We start from the raw sequence: 24,094 nt of genomic DNA, 5'->3' as shown, positions 1-24,094 counted from the left end.
TACTGAAGCTTCTGGCAGTAGTGAACAAACAAATAATTCTTTTTGTTTTCATTTTTTTTACCAAGTATGCCTGATAATTTTATTTTACTGTAGCTGTCAGGATGGGAAGTATAGGACACTGGAAATGGAAATCTGTAGTTTTTCATGGTTTATCTACTGAAATATTATCAGATACGTGAAAGAAAAACTAGTAAAACTGTAAGGCTGCCTAATAGCACAGATTGTTGAAGGATGTGCTTAGTTGTAGTCCAATTTATAGAAAATGGGCATACTCCATCACAAAGTTCAGCATTGAAATTGCTTCCGTATGCTTGTACTTCAGCATCTGGAAAAAGACTAAGGATTAAATTAATAGGGATACTTAATCGTCTATATGACTCAATATTCTTCCACATCCACAGGTTATTACTTCTGCATTATTGCAAGAACTACATACAAGATGAGTAACTGCTTGGTGGTGTTTCTTTTGATTTTTAGTGAATTCACATTTCTTTTAAAATTTCCAGCCAAACCCACGCCTTTTAGTTCTGGTTTTCGGTGTCTGGAAGGCAAATCCTCACATACCTCTTGCAGAAGCTGCCAATATTCAATACCTGAACTGCCTAGTGCATGTTCATCCTGCAAAGTGTGAATATTTCCATGACAGAAGATACTTCCTGAAGACATCTCTCCAACTGATGACTCATGCTTCTAACCTCAATTTCCAGCACTGATCAGAAAGTCAGGTTCTTTGTCAGTCTTCTACCATCAATATTTCAACATTTCTATTCAATTAAAAATAAAGCCAAAATGTTTCTGTCCATTGCATACTAATGTACAAGATGGACATCATCAATCAAGGCTTTTTTGAAGTTTGCACTAATTGTTATGCTACCCTAGGAAGTATGAGAACAGTTCCCAGGCTACAGAATGCCATTGAAAATAAAAGGGAAAAACCCACCATGGTTTGACCGGATGTTAGATAATGCAGTTGTTTCACACAGAATTGGAAAACCAGACACACATGAGGAATTCTTTTAGGTAAACAAACTGTCAACATGAAACCTGGTATTTTTGAACTCAGGAAGATGTAGATGAGATAATACTCTTCTAAGTAAAATGTTAAGCTATCTAATGTGTGCTCTTAGGACTGTAAATATGGAGCATCATATAATGAGACACATATAGGTACAGATCTGTATTTCCATTTATGATAGAAATGCTATCATATAAGTAACACATCCATGTTACTGAGCAAAACTATGTCACGCCAACCAAAAGAAGGCCCCTCAAAGGCATACAACTTCAATAAATCTTAATGCTTCTGCCTAACCTGATGAAGGAAAACCAAAATGTTGATTCCTCAAGGCTTCCATCAAAGTCAGGTCAAAGGAAAGACCTACCACCCTTAATGGTCTCTGAAGCATGTCCTAAACCTTTCTGCATTGAATGGGTTGGGAGTTCATTATTAGAAATGAAATTATTATAATTACCTTATGATACAATAAAAGAGCAAATTTATTAATATTACAGTGAAATTCCTCTGCAATATATAACACAAGTTCATGTATTTTTGAACAAATCAACAAGACAAATGTTAGACATGAAACCTTTTGCAATGGGGAACTGTTAGTTGATTAGGAAGTGGAAAAGAACAACAAATCAGAAAGTCAGAAGCTGGATCCAGCCTCATCAATCTCTTCATCTGAACTGTGTTCAACATGGTTCCAGACAAACTGGTTTGTAATACATGTATGGATAGAAACAACGCTCTGGTGAAACAATTTCAGAAGATTATTTAGCTAGAAGAATATGTCATACCACATATATAAATGTTGCAACATAAAGTCTCTAACACTTTTTGAAAGCCACCTTAAACAAAGCCTTTGCACTTATTTCTCTTTAAATGTTCCGTATTTGGTACTCACAGTGAAAAATGTATCAAATACATATCCTATCCTTAGAATTTGACTGAACATGGGCTCTATACATTTAATAATCAATCAAAGACACTGTAGATGGAGGACAGAAAACCAAATCAGCATAACCAGAACTGAAAAGGTTTTGGTTTCCAAGATGCTATCTGCTTTTCAAGTAAATCTGAAAAAGTGCAATGATCTGTATGATGCTCTTTGGGTTAGTGCTCGTTAGAATACAAGGGTTCAACCTGTCAGCTGTAAGCTTGCAAAATGTGCATATGCCTGGAATTAATATTGTTTTGCAGATTGTTGGATTCACGTTAAAAATTGTCACATCTCAGTACTACATACTTTTTGTACAAATAGAAATCTTTGTTTAAATATCTACAAGTTAAAATTTAGCGACAGATAGCGTATACCCCTAATGTTCCATATAACTGAAAAAGAATATTGTAAGATTTTAGCTATGACTTTGGCAATACTGATATTAACACTGTACTTACTGTCAGATACAGGAATAATTCTGAGTATATAGAAGGGATGCCCAGAAAATTGCTTTGGATTGCTGTAACTATTTTTAAAAGGCAAACTTCAAAGTGTTCAAATCTTTGCAGTATGTTAAGTCCTATTTTTAAAACCACTTAAGAAAAAGAGCATAATGTCTACTGCTCAGAATAGTTTTTAACATTTTTTTTGTAAATCTGGGTTCTGTTATTCTACTCTGGGAGGTCTGCAGGCAGGACCTACAGACATCTGGGGCACTCTGGTCTGTAGGCACAACAGAGAGAGACCAGGGACTGCCACTTTTAGCCTTCAGTGCACATTCTAGATGATTTTGTGCAGCGACCATATTTAAGACTGAATTTCCCCAGGGCAGCCAAGCAACAGGCCTGGCTGATTACCTGAAAAGTGCAAACTTCGCCTGTTTAGCTAAGCTAATGCTTGGCAAAAGGCTGAAAAAGAACAGATTAATTTGAAAATTAAAAAAGCTAGCATAACAGTAATTTACAGACAACTTGAAATTAGTGCAGTGAAAAGAAAATAGGAGATGTAGGACACAGACTTCCCCAAGTGGACTGTGGGTTTGCTCCTGGCTGGAGCTGCTGGGCACACCCAGCTCTAAGCCCCTGCCAGGCAGTGTTTGCGGCATGAGGATGATGAGTGCTGCATGAGGATGAAGAGCACTGTACACACACAGCTGCACCCATCTGGAAAAAGCTGTTTTTGATTTTGAGCTTGGTAGCAAGCCAGCTGTGGCCAGGTTCCTTGAAGGTAGGCTGAATAGTCATTCACAGATGTTTCAGGATAATAAGAGAAGGCTAGTCACTGCAAATAAATTGATTTGCTGCTAATCCTGCTCAACAACATTCCCTGAGGGACTGGATCAATGTATCTACATGCACACACTTGGACGACTGGTACTTGGCAGGGTTTGTGGGCTCAGCCTGGGCGCTGCACTGCTGCCTTTACATGCCTGCTGGGCCACAGCTGGCTGATGTCCTGACAGATCGGGCTGTGGGCACAGCAGGGGCTGCAGCTGCCTGCACCAAGCCCCAAAGATACACCTTGAGGAGAGCACAGCATTTGCTACCCTCAGTTTTGTAAGCACCAGAGAACAATGGCAAAGTCAAAATACGCTGTGATTACATGTTGGATCGTGATTTCTTCTCACGAAGGCCCATTAGGCTGTGGAGTTTCTAGTTACATTCACAAAACCACCTTTTCAGTGTCTTGCCAAAATTCAATGGGAAGGAATATGCAGGAAGGTTTTCACAAGTGTGATTCATCCCTTTGGCTTTTGTGTATTAGTGAAACAATCTTTAAGTCCATAATCACAAACTGCAAATATCACAAGGTTGAAGTTTCTCTCAGTGCACAAGATGAACAGCCTACAGGACTCAGACCCTTAAATGAAAATGTTCCTAAATTCAAGAAAGAAAACACAACTTTTTGCTCATTTCAATACTTGAAAATTCAGATGTGTTGTAAGAATCTTAATTTCTGTCAATACACTGCTGTTTAAGCATTTCATTTTAAAATGGTCCTTTCACATGCCATGCCTCTGTACTGCCAGCAGTACACATGCCTCTTCTGACTTGAAGGAGATTTTTCAAATCCACAAGAGGTGATTAGATGCTGACACTAGCCTGCAGCACTTAAAATCTCTTCTTCTGAAGTCCAAGATTGAAAATTAATTAATGAACCAAATGGGATGAAACTGTTTAAAATACTTAGTCACCTTGAAAAACAGCTGATATAGATACTCTTTCTATAGTCCTCAGCTCAGGAAGGATTTAATTGTATATTGAAAGCATACCATGTACCATGTACTTTATAGGAAAGAGAAGGTCAGTTTCTGAGGGTAAAAATATGAAAAAATTAGCTTTGGCCACCATCTACAGCTGCAGCAAAAATGTGATTTCAGCATTGCCAATGTGTTTTTATGTTAACCACTGTTTGCTGAGTCCAACTGAAATTCTCTATTTTTAGCCTTTCAGCTGCTTTCAGATAAAATTCCAGCAGATAGGACTAGCTGTATAGGGCAGATAACATACAGCTCTGAAACCACAGATGACCTCATGCAACTGCAAAGAAAGAAGGGTCTGTTACTTAAAACAAGGCTAAAATGCAACCCAGCTAAACTAAAATTATACAGGGAGTGTTTTACAGTCCCATTACAAGACATAAAACAACAGTCACTATAAATTCATGGTGTACTTATTTGTAAGGATGTAAAAAAGAGTAATTAATAACCCCCAAACAGCTTATCTCTGAGCCAGTACAACCCCAAAGCTTTCCCAGGCTCACTGGAGAATCTAAAAATAGCACTGAGAAGCTGCTTTAGGTGCCATTTGAAAATTATTTGTTCAAACTGAAAAGTCATTGCTCTCTGTCATAAGTCACAAGACATTTTCTAGTGTTCCACACTCCTAGTTGACATTATGGAGAGAAAATAAATAAATGTAATGCAAACTTTCTGGAAAGGGCTTCCATGTGTAAGAACACATACAAATCACAGATCTGGGGGAGCACTGCACAGTGGTTCTTCCTTGTGCTAAATGCACTGTACCTTCCTGTCTTATGCTTCACCCTTTCTGCGTCCCCCCCTGTATAACGGAACCTGTTTCCTTTAAAATGCCATTTCCAGAACAAATCCTTCATGAGATTATCACAATTCCAGTTGTGGAAGAAACACTGCGAAAGCTCTTTTCCTTAAGAAAAAGTTTCAGCCTTCATAATGAATGAACAGTTCAGACATATGAGTGAAATAATCCTAAGGTTAAGAAATGCTTTCGCTTCCTCACCAAATCACTATAAAAGATCAGTAATGCATTCAAACTATTTCTCTTAACTCTTCCTTTATTTTCTTAATACTGACGTAGGCAAACCTATAGTTTTTAAAAACTTCATAGCCTCTACCTGTCACCTAATTTTTCAAGGACAGCCAGCATTGAAATAAAGGGTTACGAAGCACTTAACTGTTAATTTGTGATTATAGAACAAGTCTGATTCATCTGGATTCACATCTCTTGAAAGGAGAAATTTCATTTGTCATAAGGAATGAAAACCAGGACGGAACAAGGTCTCTCTCTAAGGAATTGTAGGTGGACTTTATATAAACAAGAGAGCAACGATCAAAGGGAAATCTTAGGGATCATAGTATACTGAGGTATTAAAGGAAGAGAGCCTTTTATCTACCGTGGAGGAAGGAAGTAAAGCATTGAGATATATGTAATACATGCAATTAAAAATAAAAAAAACCAAACCCAAGCAAGACCCAAAACAATCTGAAATCAATTAAAGCCTGTTTTGGTCTTACTCTGTTAAAATGACGAGTAAGAACCAAAAATGCAATCTGCCACAAAAATTACTCTCCATCACCTGGAAAAGCCATGCTTTCAATTCTATTTTAAGCGAAATTTTCCTCCACATCCTATGAAACAAGCACTGTTTGATCACAAACCATGTCCTCATTCACTGCCAGTTCAACTGAGGCTTACCTTGTCCTCCACTCTGTTCAGCCTGGCACCAATCGTGTTATTTCCTCGATCTTTGCTTTTCTCTGTGGAACAAGAAACATTTTCAAATTAATATATGGTGGTATAACAAAATAGCAGCACGCCACAACAGGGTGTGTTTAACTAGGCCACCAACACTGTGCAGCTGAACACCTTTGCCAGGCTGACAGATCTATTCCTTAAAAGTATTTTTTATTTATTTTTATAGCAGTGGCCCACGCCATGGCATTTAATAGTCCTTAAGTTTACGGTACTTTCAACCTTAGTTTTATGCTTTAACTACGGAGAACAAAAATTTTCCTAATGTAGTTAATATTTTAATTTTCAGTTTAAAACAATCTGTCACTACACAGAGGACTCTACAGCCAACTTGAAATAACACATTTGATAACATTGTATCTTCCCCCCTCCCCAAAACAAGTTTTCAAATTACATTAACAGAGTTTTCATTACCCAGACTTGTCACAAACAAGTAACAAGGTGCTCCTTTTTCAGCCTCTTTTCAAAGCTATCAAAGAGCTTTGTAAATGTTAACTAATTTCGTCTAAGAGACTGCAGCAAACATTTCAAAACCTTCAGTGAAAGTAGGTGCATTAAATAGCTAAATAAGAACAACCCTAATTTAAGGTGTTGATGACTAAATATTATTCTTCAGATCACAACTGGTTGTCACTCTTTAAAAACTTGGCAATAAAATGAAAAGTATTTTAACAAGTACTTTTCACTAATTATTTCTTCATCAGATTAATTTTAGACATGTCCTTTGTAACAACTTACCTGAGACGGAGATAAAAAGAGATGGCTTTCCTATGGACTGGTCCAACCTATAAACCAAAAAGAATAAATTTTTTTTTATTAGTTGAACCATCATCTTCACTTTCTCTAGCTGAAGCAGTGAGGCCTCTTCATAAACAAGCAAAGTGAAAATCAAATAATTCTAGATTGTCTTGTAAGTGAAGCAGTTGCTTCGTGCTAATATCTTAAAATTAAAAAAATAATAACAAAATGGGATTAGACTTAGATTGGTCTACAGCTTCTTTAACAACTGTGAAGTTCCACCATGCCTATCCACTTTTCCACATGATCAGCATTGTTTCTTCTTTTCCTTCTTCCTCTGCAGCTTTCTTGCCTCATCTCTCTGCCACCTCTTAGTTTGCTCTTAAGTGCAGTTCTACCAGAGCTAGTAACAGTATTGCCCTCACTAGGCATAATACAGTCCCAAACACACAGAGATTGCAGTGCATAGTCAAAGCTTGCAGGAATTGGGGTAATATATGTAACGCCCAATTGTCAGCTTTTTATGCTTTTTGCCTGTTCCTCCTGGTGTGAAAGTTTTACTCAAATGCAATTTTATATTCTCTAACTTTGCACAGGCCTACCAAAACAGCACCTTTAACCCTGACTGTTTTTTATCTGCAGGCCTCAATCACTGCCTAATATACAAACATCCTTCTGCTGCAGTTTATGGACACCAACACTGAACTTCATGGACATACCTCCTCTGTAGCTCCTTGATTCGCACCATCAGGTTGAGGTGACCCTGAGAATACTGCTCAATAACATCTCGGACATCATAGGGCTTTCTAGCTTGCTGTAAAATAAGAGACAAAACACATGCCTTTAAGCCACAAGGATGGAGGAATGATCTGTGACAACGTACATGTTGAAGAGTAAACACTAAGTTCTAACTCCTTTTAACACTGTGTAAACACATAAGTTATTTTGATTGTTGCCATGATTACAAATTTTTGGTGGAATACTTTTGACAGTTCTCATTTCATCCACCTTTTTGTAACTGCAGGTCTATACGCCTTCCAAATGATTATCCATTGAACTGGAGCCCAAAAGAACTTGCAGCCAAAAAAAAAGTTTATCTGGCACTTTGTTCAGAAGTCTGTGCTCACTCTAGTTTCTTCTGAAAACAATGTTCATACTCTTTGGCCACTGAACAATAAAGAGGTTTTTCACATGCACAGGCCCCTGTTCTCAGTCAGCAGCTGGGCTTCTCAGTTCAGGTCTTATCAAAGAAAGGTTAAAGCACAGTCGTACATGAAGGTGCATGACTGATTTCCTCTTCCAGAAGGACTGGCTGAGTTTTCACGGCTGCTAGGAAATACTGGTGCAAGGTATGACCAGGGAGAAAGCCCTGTGTCTGCAATTTGAACAGCATACATGGGAAAGACTTAATCTTATCTATTAGCAATAAACCAACTTTTTATAGAACTAAAGATAAGGCAAATACTATTAACCTATAAACACCAAGACTAACTAGAAAGCAAGTGAATGAACATGTTAAAGTGCAGGAACAAACTAAAGATATCTAAATCCTACATCTAGAAATGAGAGTGCAATCAGTGCCAGAACTGTTCAGTTCCCAGCACAGGAAAGCCAAGGACTTGTTAGAATGAGTTCAGAGGAGGCCACAAAGATGACCACAGGGCTGGAGCACATCTCCTATAAAGACAGGCTGAAACAATTGTGTTGTTGAACTTGGAGAAGAGAAGGCTTCAGGGAGACCTTAATGTGGCCTTTCAGTACTTGAAGGGGGCTTTTAAGTAAGATGGGGACAGTTTTTACAAGGGCCTATAGTGGTAGGACAAGGGGGAGTGGCTTCAAGGTGAAAGACCACAGGTTTAGATTAGATATTAGGTATCAGGAAGACCTTCTTTCCTGTGAGGGTAGTGAGACACTGAAACAGGCTGGCCAGAGAAACCATGGATGCCCTGTCCCTGGAAACATTCAAGGTCAGGTTGGAAGGGGCCCTGAGGAACATGATTAGTTGAAGATGTCCTTGCTCATGGCAGGGGGGTTGCACTATGTGACCTTTAAAGGTTACTCAACTCAAACTATTCTTTGATTCCATGATTTCTGAGCCATTCATTATGCTGTCTAAAGATACCTTGCAGATAATGTCAGAGGAACAGCATTGGTAACACTGAGTTACTCCTACTTGCATCTTCTGAGAACAAGGAAAAGAGTTTACAGTGGTAGCTTCAAAGATACTAGAATTTGGATCCCTTTTGAGGTCTCAGAACTATATTGTCACCTGTACTTCAAGAGCAGATGTCTCTGCACTGCTTTATCTTATTTCACACACTGCAGGTTTTCCTTGATTCCATGCCACAAATACCTTCTTTGCTAAGCCAGAGGAAAGCAGGATACAATATGAAAAAGAGGTTGTGGCACCTTCACACAGTCCCCTGAACCTGCCTGGGATGTAGCTTCCACCTTTCAGGAATCATTACTTTAACAACATCACTTTATCAGACAATTATATTTCAGTCTGCCAGATTCCTGCAAACCCTGGGTTAATGTGATATACTCTCTAGTGGAAGGCTAAACAATAGGAATCGCTTCAATCTAACCAAGAAGCACAGAAGAATTCCCAAGAAACTCCACTGCTTACACATAACTAACATCCACAAAAAAAGAAATATAGTACAATGATGGCATAAGCCTGTAAATCTTTCCCTGGACTAGTACTGTAAACATGATGATATTAAAAAAAAAAGAATTCTTGGATTATTTTGTACCATAAACAAGCAGCAAGAGAGCAATCTGAAAGATGAGCTTGAAAACTCGAGGTTCAAAAAAGCTGCTCAGTAAGAATAAAGATGTAGAGCTTTCTCCTGCCATCCTCATAGTCTGACAGATGAGCCTGACAGTAGACATAGTAGGTATGTCCCTACCTGTTTATCATTTACAGGGCCGTTTCTTTCTCTTTTAAACAAGAATTGAAAACTTGGAGTAAATAGAATTAATGAATAAAGTGTAATTTCTAAGTATGATAGCTTATTTGTCAGTACTGATTTTTCTGTAATTAATTCATATTCAAAGCCAATCTTTCATGAAAAAATACTCCTGATGTTGACTATATGTTATTTTCTTTTAAAGGGAAAAAACCCTGCAGCAGGCAATGAATGGGTATTGAAGAAACAGAAGTAAAGGCCAGCCCCACAGCTTTCCTTAATCTCTTTTCTACTTTACTTTTGTTCCTCTGGTAATTATCCCACACTCATGGCAAAGCTCTTCTTAAATGAGTTAAAATTATCCCCATCATATATGAGAGTTTGCAAAAAGCACAAAAGCCAATGTCAAATATTAAATGCGTAGCACTGGACAGGCAGGCAGGCATTCCTGGAAAAGGGAGAGGGAAATCTGGCAAGGGGAATTTTGGGGGAACATTACACTCAAAAACCAAACAAAAGTAACAGTCAAAATGCGTAGAACACCCTGTGAGGCACAGGACACCAAAGTACATTGTTTGGTACAGCCCAGTATGGAGATTAAAAAAGATTACACACACCATTTATGATTCATACCATGACAAATGAATGAAATAAGATGATGAACTACAAGACTATAAATGTAAGATTTTCCAGGGAAACTGTGACAAATCAGGCAACAGTTAAGTCACCATTAGAGCTGCAACCTGTATTTTTAATCTATGCTATATATAGAATATTTGTCATGGTAAAAAATATACCACAAGTTAAAAATGTATTTTAGAAGGAAGTCAATTTACTTAACAGGAACAATTTATGGAGAAATAAAATTTAAAAGAAGAAGATTTCAAAATGACAATGGGAAATCAGAACAAATTCCTGGTCTCTTTATTTATGATAGATATCACAGTTGTACTCACATGCTTAAGTTTCACAACTTTTAGAAAATTTCCTAATTGGAAAACAAAGGCTATCCATTCATGAATCAAGATATAGAATAACCGAGTATGGCGATTTTCTTTCTGAAATTCATTTATAAGATTAGCCTGTGCCAAAGACATCTGATTTATAACAAATACACAAAATTGGGTTTTGTAGTTGGGGTGAACAAAACCTAGAAAACAATTAATTTCTAAGTCTGCTTTCCCTATAAGCTAAAGAATTCTTCCTTAACCATAAGTGAGTCAACTTAACTGGTGCACAGGACTTATGTTCACTCCTAGTAGGAGTATAGAATTTGAAACAGCTTTGCAGACTTTGTGAGAATATAAACACATTCATAAAAAAGGTATTAATTCTTTATAATATTGTGCTGGATTCATCCATTGATATCACCATAAGGACTATATTTAAATCCGGACTTTGAAATACTGACTAAATTTCTCTCTTGCTTTTTTTAAGAGGAAACGGTACCCAAGTGTGATGCTTCACAAAGACCTGCTTTTCATGTCTTTTGAAATTCTTTGTATCTCTGTTTAGCTTTTCTTTATTTATTTTATTTAATTTCTTTTTAAACAGGAAGGCTTTGCTTTCTACTGGCTTTTGTCCTTGTGTGTCATCACCCTGTCTTGTTAACTGATCTCTCTAGTCAAATTGAGGCATACAGGTGTGTCCTGCAAACAGCTGGTAAAGTTTAAGAACCATGCTGGGTTCATGCTGGGACCTGTTTTGAAAAATTTTCCTCTTCCTCTCCTTCTTCCTATGTTGTTCTACTCAAAAGCTTCACAGACATCTCTAAAAAATATCCCTTCAAAGTGCTGGCCTTGCTTGTTTAGTACTCCAGCTAATTTTGAGCATGAATAGTCCAATGGACTTGAAAGGAAATGTGGTTGTGGGTTTGCTGGTGGTTTTTCAATAGTTATAGGAAGAAAATATTTGTGGGTTTATTTTTTTTTTTTGGGAACATAGATTTCACAAATACCTACCAGAAAACAGCTATACAGACATCTTGCCTGCTAAAAGATGCACTTTTAAAATGCGTCTTCTGCTTTACCTTAATTTCAGCTATTACATTGGTCTGGTTAGTAGAAACAGTACAATCATTACTTAGCACATGTTTAAACATTTTAATTTCTTATGATTACTCTACGTGCATAAAATAGAACAAAGCAGATTTACAACATAATTTAGATGAAAGAATAGTGGCAGAGGTTATCTCCTAATTACAGGAGAGATTTTAAAAAGTACCTTGTGGCTTGAATTTCAAGGTGACTTTGTGCATTAAGTTACTCAGGTGCTTTGGAAAACTGCACCTTTGGTGCTCTCCAAATTTTTAAACTCAGTCATAACCATGTATTCAGAAATTATGGAGGAGTATCAGATATCCCCCTTCGTTCCTATTGGGAGATTCTGCTTCTGACAGAAACAGCAGTGTATCACTTGCACACAGGAGTGATTTGAGATACATTCTACTTCAGCCAAACTGACATTTTTAGTTCTTTAGTAACAGCTAACACTGATCCTTCAGGAAAAAGAAAGACTGCTAAAGGAGGATGAGAGACAACCTTGTTGAGGGATTTCATAGATGGCCAGGACCAGGTCTTTTGCAGGTGCAAAAGTGAGAGTACAACTGAGAAGCCAGATTAGCAACCAAGATACTGAGTACAAACAAGTTTTAAGTATGAACTGAATAGTTCCATTCTATTCAGTCAAATGCGTTCTCAGCTTCTATCAAATCATCTGCCGCAGGGGAGTTTCATTTATTTGCCAGGTGGATAATGTTGCACACAGTGTTCAGGCATTTTCAAAATCTGTTTCTGACAAATACCACTTGGGAGGTAAATATACAATGTGTAGATTTCTTGGTTTTGAGCAGTTTAGTTAATACCATGGCAAATATTTTATGATCTAAATTTATGAGAGCACTGATCCAGTAATTACCACAGTGCAAAGGATCACAATCAAGTTTTAGAATGAGAATAAATTAAAGTTATGTGGAACAGGGCATATTTACGCAGTTTTTCACACAACAGCATAGACACATAACTGAAATGGGCCATGTCTCTTGCCAAGTTTGAAGTGCTGGCCAGCAAGTGCTAAGGAACTTCTAACCAAAATGACTATAAATATTATTTTCAAGTAGTCCAGACATTGTGTTTTACTTAGTCTAATAATAATAATAAAAGGTGAAATGTGATAGCAGAAAGTTTCTGAATGCACTCTCTTCAATAAAAGCTTGGACATGGGTGATTTCAGCCTAAATGGTGATAGTCAATACATTACACATAACTGAAAAATTCTCTGAAAAGCTCAGGCAATTTTAGCCATAAATTAGCTCATGAATTTTAGTAAAAATGAAAGTACTTAAAGTAGAAAATTGCTGAAGAATTCAGGCAGTGCTTCTAAATTTCAACAAGGAAGTCAGAATCATGGGTTTGAAATGGCAGCAAACATTGCCTTACAGTTATATTGGACTGTTAGTCATCATCATCACCACCTTTTTGATCCTAAATCTTGTGACCTTCAAATCTGAAGGAAAAAGGACACTCTTCCTTTTTGGAGGGTCTAGTAAGGGACAGGAAAGCTTTTTGGTCTAATGTAACCAGTAGTGGAGAGGTCATATATGAAAATGTATGTGGGCTGTTAAGACCCTCTCTGTCTTTGCATTTTCAGTTGTGAAGCCTGGAGAATACCTCTTATTCATTAATTTTAAGTAAAGTAATAAATATATATATAGTCACCTGGTTTAAATCAAGCCAAAGGCTGTTAACAAGTGTTTTTACTGGATTAACAAAATTGATTTTTACAAAGTTTGCAGTCAGAATTTTTTATTCAGACCAGGAAACAAGGTTAATTGGCTACTGTTAAATGCCTGTAGCAGCACAAGACCACAGCAAGTGAAGTGGCACATGGGAAACGTATGTCAGTGAGGGCCAGAGCAGTAAAGAGAACTGATATCACAAGCTGGGAAGGTCTCCTACCTATGCAGAGGGGAGAAGGGAAAAGAAAGGAGAAACCTTCACATACACTAACAAATTTCCACCCCAGTTTCTTATCAGGACTTCATTATCATTGAGAAAGGGACAGAAACAAGGCTGGGGTAGTATTTTAATCTCTAATCCTACTGACTTGGCATGACAGCAGCATACAGCTCAGAATTAATGGAGACATACGAGAATGTTTGCACTGCAAGAAAGAGACAGCGATAACAGAGGGTTAAGGGTCAAGTCCATTAGCAGAAAATAACATTTTAATTCAGACTGCATTTCAGGAGTTTAGCTTATTTCCAGTGCATCCACAGTTGACTAACCTGCTGCAAAACAACCACCCTATTGAAGGAGAGAGAGAATAGTGGGTGTAGCTCACCATTACTGAAATGAGTTGTGTTAGTCTCTTAAGTTTCTAAAAGAAACAATGAATCAGGAGAATAAAAGGGTTTAGTCAGAAAAAGAGCTTTTTATTCACAACTCACCTGAAACTTTTTCTTTGCAACAAAGTACTGCATCCTACGAATCACCTTAATTGCAGCACGGTGGTGTTCCCGCAGCCTGTGGGAAAAATGAGGCAGGTGAGTGGGGTGAAAGAGCATCTCCATCCAGACAGTAAATATAACAGTCTGCAGTAAATGCTTCACTAACACGTGAATGTGTAATGTAAGTGGATGTGACTCAGCCTGGGAGCACAACACACCATTATATCGACCTTTCTCACCTTTCAAGAAGGCCATAAAAATCCAGGGTTTTATCTGACCTCTGCTGAGTTTGCACACATTTCACAAGTAAAAGGTATCCTCATAACCTAAGCAAACCTCTACTCATCTCCCCCAGTTTCATTTCCACAAAAAACCCCCAAACTCTCAAGTTTCTGCATATCCAGCCATGCACAATTTTTATATACAGTCACTCCAAAAATCCAGGTTTTAGTTTTGAGGTTTGGGGTGTTTTTTTGTACTGTTTTCCCCTCAGTTCCTATACAATATGTTTCTTCACATACATGAATTCTTTGTTTTCCAAAGAATTATTAAAAAAAAAAAACCTTGAAGATTTTGAGTTGTTGACTGCTAAACAATCCAAATTATTTTGTGGTAGCTGGATGCAATACATACATGTACACATGAATCCCTAAACTGAACTTTAAGTTTATGTAAAAACAAAATAATTTGAAAGGTTTTTAAAAACAAATATATTCCCCTCACTATGCATCTGCATATGAACTGAAAACAGAATAAAAGCCAGTAATTTTCTCTCTGTACTTTAAAATAACAGATTTTCATAGTATCTGACATTATTTTTCAAACAGTGCATTCCAATTTTTTAAATCTTGCAGAAATGATGTATTTTCTTTCTTAACATTAAAATATCAAATCCAGTTTTTAATCTGTGGACATTATTCAACTTGCTCATTCCATGACTCTTATCAAGATGTGCTTGAATGACATTACAGCAAAATCTTCATTTTTTAAGTACATGAACATCTAGCTAGTGCATCTAGTATTTTGAACTCTCATCCCAAACAGACTTCTAGTGATGGCTTTGGGGAGCAGCAGCAGCAGGAGAGTAAGGTATTCCAGATTTTTTATCTTTATGAAATTATTATTAGTAAAACTGATAGACCAGCATACTGAGATGCCACTTTGCACTGCTGTCTGTACTGAACCTGACAGCATTCATACTTAATAAGGGACAGAAAAGTCATATTTAAGTTCCGTACAAGTCTGTACAAGTTTGGGTCTTTGGTATGATGGTATCAATCAAGTCTCTTCAATTAAATATAACCTGGAATTTTAGTGAGTCTTCAACTGTTTCTTCACAACAAATCTCCCCCAGCAAACAAAAAGTTCTGCATGTGCAAATGTTGGATGTCTCTCCTCTGAACAGAAGGAGCTGGGGTGTTCCCTTTCTGAAAACTCACACTTTCCAGTAGGAAAACAGCTTTCTGCAAAGTCAAAAACAGAACAAAAAAAAAAGCCGTAATTTTCTACTTGTAGCTACTGTCTCTCAAATGGGTTCTTTCTCTTATAGGAATTGTTTAGATTTAGAAGTGACACAAAGGATTGCTTTCCCCAGAAACAGCAAAAAATACTCTGCTTTTCAAGCTAATATCATACAGCTTTTCACCACAGCTCTACAGATCCCCATGCCTCTCAGTATATTTCCATAAATTGACTGTACCTCCATAATTATGTACCAAATCTGCAGCTGGATCTGCATCAGGGAGGCCCTTCTCTCTCAACACCTTACTGAGATGTCTTAGAGACACTGTCTCCAGGCCGCTGCTCCCACAGATCTGACCACAACATCATGGTTCGAGTTATAAAAATGGAAATTTGCTGTTCCTAAATGGGATGACTGTGTGTTTGGATCAGTTCCTGGGGGACAGTGAGCCTAATGCTAGTTCACAGTACCCCTATTCTGGGGGCCCTGCTGTATCATTCTGCGTCTAGGGACAAAGACAACTTCCCCAAAAGCCAAATGAAATAGTGTTTGGGTTTTTACGTCCTGCTTCATGGAGATGGGAGCCAAAAAGGTAAATGCTGCTTAATTTGCCAGTAAATATCAAAGGAGGGATATCAGGCAGCTATACATCCTACACATAAAAGCACACAAAAACATTTTTTGACAAACAGAAATACATTTGAATGGCAATAAAACTGCTTGTAGTATTTTGGTTTATGTCTCATTTCCACTGGGGTGTTCTTCACAGTACATTATTTCTTAGTAAAATATTTTTCTTTGTGACAGCTGGTCAGTAGTAAAGCACACCAAATTCCTCATTCTCTATCTAGAGGACAAGTCTCATCTACAAGAAAGGCAGACGGATAATAAAAATTATATTTGCCATTCAGTAAAACAACAAAACTACACCACCAAAATGATTTTCCAATGCAGCTATTTCACATCAATCATTTTTCAGTGCTAACATGAACTTCCATGCCCGTAGGGAAAGTTAATATTCTCATTTTCATCTTTCCTATTTCCAGCTCTAGTAAGAAACCTTACAGTAAGCTTGTTTCTACTTATGCTATAAAATCTAATTTTTCACAACAGGCTGTCCCGATTCCCCAAGATTAAATGCTTGTGCAATGACAGAAGGGAATAAAGGATTTAATTAGTAGCCAAGGTTATGATTCACAGTTGTTTGATCTCTTTGGCAAACTGGTAACAAATGCTTTAGCAAATTGAGAGTTTAAACATTAACTGGTGATATTTGTTTGTTCAGCCACTTGTGACATCTCTGAATTTTGGTTACTGAGAGACTGTCTGTACCCTCTGGGCACATCCAGTGTGCTTAGTTAGCTGCTCAATACATTACCACCCTCAGATCTGTGAATACTTTGCTTTTTTTAGGGGTGTGGCAGGAAATGACCTCACTTGAGCATGTTGCCAGAGCACAGCAGACACCTTCGCGATGCGCCCATCCCCACAGCTGGTGCCCTTTGGAGAGGCACTGCTGAGCACAGCGAGTCTCTGATGGCAGCATGGAACCAGTTTTTAGGGACTACTGGGATACTCCAGAGAGCCTGCCTGCTTTAGTGTAGCTGTGTGAGCTAAGCTCTCTTACAATTGCAGTCTCTCATTTCTACATGTTTAGGTTTGCCTGACTTTGAGAGAAAGCTTGTTTGATAAGTACATTAGCAACAGGGTCAAGCAGACATAGCTTTTGCTCTTTTCGCAACAAAGCTGTTTTCCCCTCCTGAGTATTCATCAGGCTTTGTGCATCATTGTCACCATATCCATTACTTGAGTAATTCTAATAATCAGGAGCCTATTACTTAAAAAAATAATATATACAGTACCGCTGTAAAATCAAGCTAAACGTTACTGTTTCCAACAGTAGACAACATCTCAGCCTGCACCTTTTCAGAGAAAAATTGCCAATACTGCTAACCATTTTCTTTCTGAATATTAATAGGACACCAAGATCACACTGAATACAGCACATGCTATGTGACATTTCTCATGGACTTAAACTCACAGAATTAAGCTGCAAAGCCATCAAGGAAGCTGTCACATTGTTACAATCCTTAGCAATAATCCAAAAGGATGAAGCAGGAAGTAACAACAACAGAAAACCAAGCTAGTGGTAACAGCATCAAGAGACTCATGCAAACCAGCTTTATTTACAGGTATAAACTTGGTCTGCTTTATTTGTGCACTGAAAAATAACCTGTAGCGGGTGCCAGCACTACTCCAAGCACAAGAAATGAGGATTAAAAAAAACCCCTGGCAATAAAATAAAATGGAGTGAGCACCCACATTACAAAAGAAAGCATGACAGAATAAAATTACTAGAGATCCTTAGTTTTTCCTGCCTCCTTTTGTTAGGATACTTAACCTACAACCAGTCATTTGGAGGAAACCTGATCTCTTCATTAGTCCATCAGACATCTGGAATGGAATTTCACTTAATTTAGAAAACAAGTATTATGAAGAACTTAATGAAATTTAACAGATGTTCGCATTTGGTTGGAAAGCTGTTACACATTTATAAATGCCCCAAACTTCTGTAATTGAGACATTTGTACATCTGACTGCATATTATTAGTTTCTCACAATCAGCCAAAACCTTAACAGGTTTCCCAAGATGTGACTCATTCCCCAGTCCCGCATTCACTCCCGCGTTCACCAACAATCACAGTGAAGGTCACCATTCAGCCAGCACCCACCAGCCCTCTTTCTGCAAGGGGACCTGCAGAGCATCCCCAGAAGAATGCTCTGAGACAAAGGCTAGGATTATTTTTACAACCATGTGGCTTTATGCAGAAAGAAGTAAGCAGGAGCATGGTTTGGTTTTAACACGATTCAAGGAAAATAAAAACTTATTTAAAAATAAAGTTTCACAAGATTAATCTCAATTATGAAATATAGAGTTCTTGCACAAAAATTGCAAGAAAGGAAAATAAATTACTTATTGGAGATATTTATTGTCCTTACAAAGTGTCTGAATTTTATATTGAACCCTCAATAATGCCATTAGAAGTTTGTTTTCCCTTTCATCTCAAGAAGGTGTTCTACATATTGGTTTAGTGTTAACAGAAATACTAAAGCAACAAGACAAAGGAAAGGTAGTGCTAATTTCCTATTTGTAACACTTGCCTTTTATTTCATGTGCAGAACATTTTATTAACAGAACCGCAATGTCTGGCACAGACCTCCCAACGTACGTGGACACTGATATTATTGGAGTTAAAAGGTCAGTGCTGTCTATTCAGAATGAGTTTAGCCAGAATGAAAACTCAGTAGGAGAGAGCCACAAATTTATAATGTATTTTACAAAACACCCATTTCTCAGTAAACCTAACACTGATTTGAAGGCAAGCTCAGTTTTACAACCTATTTAAATTCTCTGCAGTCATCTTAAATTTCTGACTTGGGACAGAGTAAAGTATTAGGAAAGAAGGTTGGTTGGCCTGAAGTTTTTGGCACTAATCATTATTTAGTTTTGAACTTTAACACATCAGTTTTTAATCATATGTTGTCCATGTGAACTGAGGTATTTTTTTCCATTCAGGCACTGAAAAGTATTCCTTGTCACAGAATCTGGTGGATGAGATTCAGAGTAACTACATTAAGCCATTTCATTAGTGCATTTAAGTCTAATGAAATCTTTCATCCTTAGTCCTCCATGCACTTTAGGTGTAGAATTTGCTGTGGCTCAAGGTTATCCTGTCATTCCCTGCTCATTACAGTTGACGGGAATCTCTCCATACTGAGTGACATTTTAGATGCTGTAAATTAGAAGGGTTAGGCTGCATCGCTGTATATTCTGAAATAGGAAATGCTTGATCACCACATCCAGGAAAAAAATGAGAATCACTGATTATTTGAAATCATGTTGGCTACGCAGCTTCTCCTTTCACTTGTTGCCAGAGTTTGGCAACTGGGTTTGCCACCATCGTGATACATTTATTAGAGGCACTCAAAACATATCCTGGCCCATAAATGATTCTTGAAAAACATATAAGTATAAACTAGTAAAATCAGAAGCATTAGAAAAGTATGAAAAATTCAAAGAGTGAACCAGTTACAAAACTGAAATTTAATTAAATGGGCTTAGCATTTGCACAGAATTATAGAATGGGCTGGACTGGAAGGGCCATTAAAGATCACCAAGTTACACTCCCCTGCCATGGGCAGAGACACCTTTCACTACACCAGGTTGCTGAGAGCTCCATCCAACCTGGCCATGAACACTGCCAGGGGTGGGGCATCCACAGCTTCTCTGGACAACATCTTCCAGTGTCTCACCACCCTCACAGTAAAGAATTTCTTCCTAATATCTAATCCAAACCTATTCTCTTTCAATTTGAAGCCGTTCTGCCATGTCCTGCCACTACATGCCCTTGCAATGAGTTTTTCTACATCTTCTCTGTAGGCTCCATTCAAGGTAATGGAATTTACACAAATGCTCCCATAACATTTTCAGTGTATGAACATGTTTATTTTTAATGGACAAACACAGTTTACTAGACTGTACCCTCCGGACTTCCACCATCCATTTGGGAATGTGAATTTAGAAACTAGTGACAAGACAAAATAAATTTGAATGAATTCAACTATCCCCCACAGTCCTCACCGCCAGGGTCTTCACAGGTTTAAATGCAACAGAAATACAGAAGTAATAGATACACACAGAACAAGGATCACAAACAGCAGCTAAGCTACATTCCTAAAATTTCTTTGGTCTTAGCATTCAAAGGCATTTTAGTAATTATTGGCAAACAATCTGTTTATGAAAGACCTATGTCTACTGAACTCTTATTCATGCTTGTAAATTGGTCATGAATGGGTAAGATTTCATTGGGCCATGTTCATCTAAGCATTGAATAATTCAACAGCAACAGCAAATGATTTCTATGCAGTAATTTGATTAATAACTTGTATAGAATAGTGTGCTTCAAGGGCTTAATTTTAAAAGTAAAAGTTTCTTTGACTTAAATGAATGCCTTGTAACATAATTTCTGTTCCCTAGCTCGAGGAATGCAGAGTTTGACTGCCATAGGAGCATCAGTGATTCTAGATTAAAAAATTGCTCTGCAAAAGTAATGTCAAATTTACTCCTTTGGTGAACCATTCAGTCAACAAATAATTTGATTATTATTTACTAATTATTAATACAGTCCCAGGGGAATGAGCTTAAGCTGAATTAACACTCGTAATCTTCTTCCCTGCTATGTATTCTTCAAACTATATGTGGTTAATAATTTTTTTAATTTAAAATATGTAATCTTAAAACCACAATCACATTTTAATGGATTTGTATTTTATTTTACAACAGTGTTAAGGTCTCCTTTTTCAAAAGTTATGAGCTTAACTCAGAAATCCTTTCATGTAGTTATAGCAAACATCTTTTCTCGAGAGATAGTTTGGCTTAGCTTGGTTCATGGATTTTTAAGAGACATGCAGAAAAGAATAAGCTTAAAAAATAACATCACCTTTGGAGGATTTTGATGTTTTAGTATCTTCAGATAATAATAAATATAGCCTACTATTAGAGGAAATGCTTTAGAAAGGAAAAAACTGTGTAGGCTTTTCATAGTCATGCCATCGCTGAATGGCCTATAACTGGGGGAGGCTGCTGGAAAGGCACAGGCTCCCTGTGCGATGGGATGCTCAATAACCAGAACTAGGAGCATGATGGGATCTCCCCAGCCCTCAGCTGCATCTCAGCAGAGACGTAACACTGACATACAGCTGGGAAAAGGCACACACGAACCCAGCACAGCACTGGGCTTTTCTCCTGCTTTAAGAGCCCTCAGGCAGAAATAGCAGCTAGTGAGAAACCTGATCAGCTGCCTTTGCAAGGTCAGAAAGAGTCCCGAGCTCTGCATCACAGGCCTGGAAGAGATGCCCAAGAGGCAATGCGGAAGCAGGAGTTGGGGGTTCATATGGAAGGAGGAAAACAAGCTCAAGTGACTTGATTTGTGTCAGGCACCAGTAGCAGTTTGAGACTCGGAGCAACTCTGAAAAACACAACTCTTCAGTTTAACCTTTGATAGATGCTAATACCAAGGCAATCTTAAATAAGTACTTAAATATAGGCCTGAGAAGGGAAAGAACCATTGCTTTCCTGACTTTGCTAGCACTAGTGAAAATAACAACTGCCATGTGGGTCAGCAAGAGATGCCACAAGTTTTTTTGGAACCTGTTTTTCTGGTAGGGAACACAGGTCTCACAAGGGGGTTGGTGTTGCAATTCATTTGAAGTACAAACTCTCTTGTATCTATATTCCTGCACAGCACCAGTATGGCTGTAACTCATGGTGGATCGTATTATAACTGAATTTTCAAGAACAGCTTTCTGCAAAGCATTTATGTGATTCTGAAAGACTGGACAGAGGATAAGAAATATAAATACACCATTAAACACAAAGTTTTTAAGCATGTTGACCCTCTACTCCATTCCCAGTTGTCCCTCTATATTCTTCAGCATATCCTGACAAACAAAACAAAAATCGGTTTCCAACTAAACCTAAGAGGATCCAGAATAGCTAAAAAGCATAGCATTTTGGAGTGCCACACTTAAATTTCTTCAACTTTTCTTGGGGTAAATGGTCCAACACATAGTATGTCTAGAACCAAACCAAATTGCTGAAGCTAGAATAAAGATCACATGTATGTTTTCAGAACTAATGGTATGCTCAGGCAAACAGATGTAGCATCAGAGCTTTCCTTTGTGGTCTGCCCACAATGATGCTAGCTAAGAACATAACCCTCACTACAATAGTTTGTACTGAAATAGGGCAAGAGCATGAAATTTTTCACACATCCTAAATCTCCTTTGCTGTGTATTTTCACTGTTTCCCTTTAACTTATGTCTGTTACCAGGATGTGAAAGGTTGCACAACGGACATCGGAAAAAACCAGAAAAATAAAATTATCTTTGGAAAAGACTGAAAAATCATGTAGAGAAAGCAGGGAAAATATACAAATCAGTTCCCATTTTGTCAGAGTTGACTGTTTCCCAACTTCGGTGATGTCATTATAAAATACCAATTGATATTGATACCTAGATCAAATCACAGTGAACTTTTACTTAGCTCTTCACTCTCTACATCTTACTGAGTCAGAAGGCTGTTGCTTTTTCACACGGTTTTGAGGCCAAGCTATTTGAAAGTAGCTAGACACAAATGAGATTGCAGATAAGTAAATAATAATGTATGGCACTGTCTTACAGACACAGTCTGACACATTAAACTCCTTTTCTAAACAAGTTGAAGACAGAACACAACGGAGCTTTTTGTTCAGTGTACACGGGAAACAATGGATATTATTTTGCATCATCTGGTTAAGAGCAATCTTTTCAGATAAAAATAAAATTTTTTTGCACAGCTTGTCATTTAAGGCTCTGAATTACAGAAGGAGATTTGGGGCTACAATCAGTGGCACTAAGAAGAAATCATATTTTCTATGTTTATTTGCCTCTCTTATTTTTTGCCTATTAAACTTACAATAACCTTTGAATATTTAACTGGCTGATGTTACACTACTTCATTATGCTGAAGTTTTTTTGCACTACATGGTAGCTCTTGCTGTATTCATCGCACAGAGCTACAAGACCCCTGCAAACTCAGTGATGAGGTTTTTTCCTATTTGGCTTAAATTACATTGCCCAGAACTTACATCAGATACAACCTGTACACAAAAATACCTAATGCTGTGTATAAAAAGTAGAAGCATCAAAACTATGTAACTCATTAAGATTTCTCATTTTTTTGTTTTCACTCTACATAATATATGCTATTTAATATATGCTGTATCTCGCACCTTAATTAAGACTCATCATGTAGTACTACTGCTGCCATCCCATTTAACCTTTTGTTTTGACACAAAAGAAATAAGCTTTCATTGGGTTAACCACTCACACAGTTCATAGAAGATCCACAGAAGGTCAAAACAATATTGCATTATTTAACCTCACACAGTGACTTTTGCCAGAACCTCCTTCAGTTTTTTCCTGCATCTCGGTGGTATGTGTATTTTAAATAATGGTGAATAGGCATAAAAGAGTTGTCTCTTCTTTGTAAAACCAATCATAGGCAAGAGTTTAGAGTCACTCATACACCCTCACAAGTTCAGCTATTCTACCAAGGCAAAGTAGGTAAACTGGGAGAGTTTCTCAGCTGTTCAACATAAAGGAAAGTCATTGCACAGTTGAAAAAAAATAAAGCAGCTCTCCTGTTGCAGAGACAGGAAACAGAGCACGAAAAATAGCTGAAAGGAAAAGCCATTGATACAAATAGCAATATTTAAATTACCAAAATCAGTGATGATATTACTTCAGAAATCCTAACATTTGCCATGTTGTTTTCTGTTACAGAGGTGATTGTCAAATTTTCCTGCTGCTCAATAGTGAAAAAGAAAAGATGGAAGTTGCTGCTGCAAAGCTCCTTCTAAGGACTACATTCTGAAATCATATTGTAACAAAATCCCCCACCACTGCTGCAGAAACCAACTGAAAAACATGAGGCCAAATTCTGCTCTTATTTTCACTATGAGACTACAGTAGGGACT

The 24,094-nt window shown here is 37.6% G+C and overlaps 1 protein-coding gene across 4 annotated transcripts in view; it reads right to left on the bottom strand.

The window, feature by feature from the left end:
* KCNQ1 (potassium voltage-gated channel subfamily Q member 1) overlaps window positions 1–24,094 on the bottom strand; it is a 345,282-nt gene that overhangs the window by 98,643 nt on the left and 222,545 nt on the right. For all 4 annotated transcript variants that reach the window (XM_071559495.1, XM_071559496.1, XM_071559497.1 and 1 more), the window contains 4 exons: window positions 14,054–14,129; window positions 7,414–7,508; window positions 6,695–6,741; window positions 5,900–5,961 (listed from right to left, as the gene is read on the bottom strand). In XM_071559495.1, the coding sequence (XP_071415596.1) occupies window positions 5,900–5,961; window positions 6,695–6,741; window positions 7,414–7,508; window positions 14,054–14,129 (280 nt within the window). The remainder of the gene's footprint in view (window positions 1–5,899; window positions 5,962–6,694; window positions 6,742–7,413; window positions 7,509–14,053; window positions 14,130–24,094) is intronic.

Source organism: Pithys albifrons, chromosome 6, assembly GCF_047495875.1.
Source record: "Pithys albifrons albifrons isolate INPA30051 chromosome 6, PitAlb_v1, whole genome shotgun sequence".
NCBI classification, from domain to species: Eukaryota; Metazoa; Chordata; class Aves; order Passeriformes; family Thamnophilidae; genus Pithys; species Pithys albifrons.
This window is presented reverse-complemented; position numbering and strand designations above follow the sequence as displayed.